The following is a 3,830-nucleotide window of genomic DNA, read 5'->3' on the forward strand; positions in this document are numbered from 1 at the left end:
GAGGAGAGGAGAGGAGAGGAGAGGAGAGGAGAGGAGAGGGGAGAGGAGAGGAGGGGAGGAGGAAGGAGTGAAGAAAGAACAAGAATGGAGACGAAGGTTGGCGGCAGGTGGGATCGTCGATGAAACGGAGAAAGAAGGAGAATGAAGGACGGAGAGGTGAGAAAGGGAGGGAGGGAGGAGAGGGAGGGAGGGAGGTAGGGAGGAGAGGGAGGGAGGGAGGGAGGGAGGGAGGGTTTGGTCACATTGATATCCGAGGGAGGTACAAGGTCGCATTTGTTGAGAATGATAACGTTGGCAAATTCAATCTTGAAGTCTGTTAGCAGAATAGAAATAACGCTCCTGCTCTTGCAACCCTCCTCCTGCATTCTCCAAATTTGTCGCTCCTCGATGTTTTTTGCTCCTCTCGTCTCGGCTTCTTGCTCTCCTCGTCCTCCTCTCCCTCTTCCTCCTCGTCCTCGTCCTCGTCCTCCTCTCCCTCTTCCTCCTGCTCCTGCTTCTGCTCCTACTCCTTCCCCTCCTCCTCCTCCTCTTCCTCTTCCTCACCTGGTCCACGAGAAGATCTGAGAGAGTCCTTTCATCGTCCTCTCCCGTTGCCATTTTCCGGTCTCTGGATGCAGTTGGACAAGAATCAGAAGAAGGGACGGAGGAAGAAGAATGCGAGGGAGGAGGTAGAGAGGAAGGAGGGAGGGGGAGGAGGGAGGAGGGAGGGAGGGAGGAGGGAGGGAAAGGAGGAAGGAGGGAGGGAGGAGGGAGAGGAAGGAGGAGGGGGGAGGTGGGGGGTGAAGGCGGGTGAGGGAAGGCAGAATAAATCTCCCATCACTTGAGTTTTTCCCCGCAGCTAAAATCTTTGGAGAACTGAAACGCATCGACGACAGTGACCTGCAACAACAGAGGGAGGTGAGGACGAAAAGAACACATTGATCACTTGTTAGGTGACAATGCAGTATGAGGAGGGAGGGAGGGAGGGAGGGAGGAGAGAAAAGGGATAAAATATCTCCAAAGAGGTCAGGGTGAGAAGAGAGTTCCTCACTAGGACAACAGGGCTTGGAAGGAGAATGTCAACAAACAAGAATTTCAACAGACAGCAGTCATGCAGTGGGGGAGAGATTTGTTGAGTGCCGTCTCAACATACCAAGGTGTCCAATCTTGCGATCTGAGACAGATTACGACCTTCCAAGTCTTGCATCATGAAACTTTGTGCAACCTGTTCGTTTCATCACCCCAACTAGGAGGAGCGAGACAGTGGACAGCAAAGAGACGGCAAGTCACCGGGAGAGGTTCGGAGATGCCGGTGCTCTCGATGAGGAGGTATTGAAAGCGATTCTGCACAGAACTTCATCAGCGCTTTGAGGGAAACGAGTTTGAGCTGTTGGTCATGGAAGAGCGATGAGAAGCATCTCTCGAGGCAGCCTCTATCTCATCTTCAACTGCATCTGATTCTGATCTGATCTGATCTGATCTGATCTGATCTGATCTGATCTGATCTGATCTGATCTGATCACTCCACCACAGCATGCACATGCGCTGTCACTGCTTGCACATGCGCTCTCACCTCAAATGCAATCCTCGACACTTCATGAATCAGATCCTGTTCATCCATCAGTAACATTCATGAATCTAGCAGCTCAACACAGTCCATACTTGTCTTAATGTACAGCATATACATCCGTTGCTCAGTTCCACAAGATTTTCTTCAGTCCTTGTCACGCTCAAATTCGCGTTATCCACAATCCACCCATCAACATTGACGTCTGAAAGAGAACCAGAAAAGTTCGTCAAAGATGTCCAAGACATACAAATAGAAAAGTTTGTACAAGACCGGAAAACAAAAAAGATTTAGTCTTTCCCACCTGCCATGTCGTTTACAATCACTGCAACCTTGTACCCAGAGGTGTTTAGAATCAGATGCTTCAAAAGGGTTGTCTTTCCGGCCCCAAGAAATCCACTCAAGACTGTCACAGGGAGTTTCCCCCCTCCTGCTCATTGCAAACAGGTCACCGGGACAAGCTGTGATGTGTCAGCCAACACCTGACTCATCCTTCCTCTTTGTTGGGAGTCCGTTGGAGAGCGAGCGAGACTTTGGGATCGGAGTTGTTATGCACAGTTACAACTTCAAAACACAATCACCAAAGAAGGATTCCCTTGGCTGTATCTGCGCATCTCCGCCAAGATCCGATCCCTGTCAGCGCCTTTCTCCATCTTGGAAACCTCCTCCTCCAGTGCCAGTAGGAGATCGCGATACAACATGCTCTCCCCATCCAGCTCGAGCGCACGCGCAGCAGACATCCATGATGAGAGAAACAGATCGTGCACCGAAGAAATGTCTCCTCCTCCTCCTCCTCCTCCTCCTCCTCCTCCTCCTCCTCTCTCCTTCAACCTATCTTGGGTGTCAAGAGAAAACATCATCTTCAACGACGCAACACCTCGATCGCGCCAGGTCCAGCAATGCCTGGCTCATGCGGAAATGTCCCTTTGCGAACGCTGGTCTGATCTTCACGCACCTCTCTGCATCTTCGAGAGCCTGTTCCGCTCTCTGACAGCAACAACATCTGTCATCATGGAAGAACACAACCAAGTCGTACTCACCTCAAGCTCCACAAGACATGCAGACCTGTTGGAGAGTAGCTATCGGAGAATGAGAGTCACATAGAACACGATAGATCTTTCTGCCCACCTGAGCCAACAGTTCATCATCAGGTTCCTTGCTGATTCCCTGCGTGTACGCCTCCAGGGCTCCTTGCAGATCTCCCTTTCGCAGCCTTGCGTTTCCGTTCTCCTGAGTGAAATCAGGACATCACACACTTGTGTTGGACATCTTGTCATCTCCAGGGAAGCAGGCGAACGAGGGAGGGCATGGCAGATGAGACAAGAAAGTCGGTGACATCAGGTGGCATCATGATTTCAGCTGTTTCTTTCTACACGACATGTCTCCTCTGCTTTCACACGAAGCTCTGAATGCCGTGTGCTTCATCATTCCCTTATCCTCTTGCCGTCCTTTCCTTTGTGTCTTGAGCGCTTCCCTTATTTTCTTCCCTCCCCTTCCCTTCTTTCGCCTTCCATTGCCTTCTCCACTCTTCTGTTCTCTGGTTGCCTTGCCTTGCCTTGCCTTGCCTTCTTCCCTCTCCTCCCGCTGCTGTTCTCTACCCTCTGCTCGGATCCACCATGCTCTCTTCGCCCCTCCATCTCCTCACCTTGTATCGCATCGCCTCCACCAACTCTCCCGCCATCCCGCATCAAGGCCGAATGTCCTGTAGGTGATTTGGGTCGCATTATTTTTCTGTGAAATTTATAGTTTTCCACAGTAAAATGAGACTTCAACAATAAAATACAGAGTCTTCTGGATTCTGGTCAGAGCGGGGATGACGACAAAGAAATGAGGGGGATGATGAGTGGGTCATTGGGGGGAAGAGGGGCCCTTCTTCTCTATTTCGGGCGCCATGTTCGCTGTGTTGTCGCATTTCTCTATGCTCATCGACTGTCCATCGGGCACCATGCCGGATCCAACGTGAGGCCTCATCCCCCCCCTCCTCCTCATATCCTGCCTTATGTTTGACCAAGAGATGTTCATGATGGAGCTCGATGGGTGATGGTTCAACACATGAATCTGACCCCATCCATCCTGTTGAAAGTGTAGAATACTCAGACATGTTCGACTTAACGTGATTGTTGTTACGCGGTGTGTAAATATGTATTAGATGAGAGAGGTTCAATTGCAAGATGAGAAAGGTTCAAAAGGCATACAGCATGTAATGAAGTGATCATTGAATTCAAGCCAAGATGAAATGTCAAATTTCGCACAATCAGCTCGTGCCCGTCTCCTCCTCAACTAC

General features: G+C 50.5%; 2 protein-coding genes across 2 annotated transcripts in view; one reads left to right on the forward strand and one right to left on the reverse strand.

The window, feature by feature from the left end:
• Nucleotides 1-816: 816 nt before the first annotated feature.
• Nucleotides 817-3,227, reverse strand: GUITHDRAFT_143339 (hypothetical protein; the record flags this gene model as incomplete). The annotated part of the gene is made up of 10 exons (XM_005826461.1): nucleotides 817-879; nucleotides 1,133-1,204; nucleotides 1,270-1,323; nucleotides 1,553-1,588; nucleotides 1,642-1,751; nucleotides 1,851-1,976; nucleotides 2,029-2,077; nucleotides 2,424-2,549; nucleotides 2,612-2,674; nucleotides 3,192-3,227. 10 exons carry the CDS (start codon nucleotides 3,225-3,227, stop codon nucleotides 817-819), a joined length of 735 nt encoding a protein of 244 aa, XP_005826518.1.
• Nucleotides 3,228-3,424: 197 nt separating this feature from the next.
• Nucleotides 3,425-3,830, forward strand: part of GUITHDRAFT_154370 (hypothetical protein) — a 965-nt gene continuing 559 nt past the window's right edge. Inside the window, exon 1 of the mRNA XM_005826462.1 lies at nucleotides 3,425-3,505. Within this exon, the coding sequence (XP_005826519.1) occupies nucleotides 3,438-3,505 (68 nt within the window). The 5' untranslated portion in view covers nucleotides 3,425-3,437. The remainder of the gene's footprint in view (nucleotides 3,506-3,830) is intronic.

Source organism: Guillardia theta (genome assembly GCF_000315625.1).
Source record: "Guillardia theta CCMP2712 unplaced genomic scaffold GUITHscaffold_74, whole genome shotgun sequence".
Taxonomy (NCBI): Eukaryota; class Cryptophyceae; order Pyrenomonadales; family Geminigeraceae; genus Guillardia; species Guillardia theta.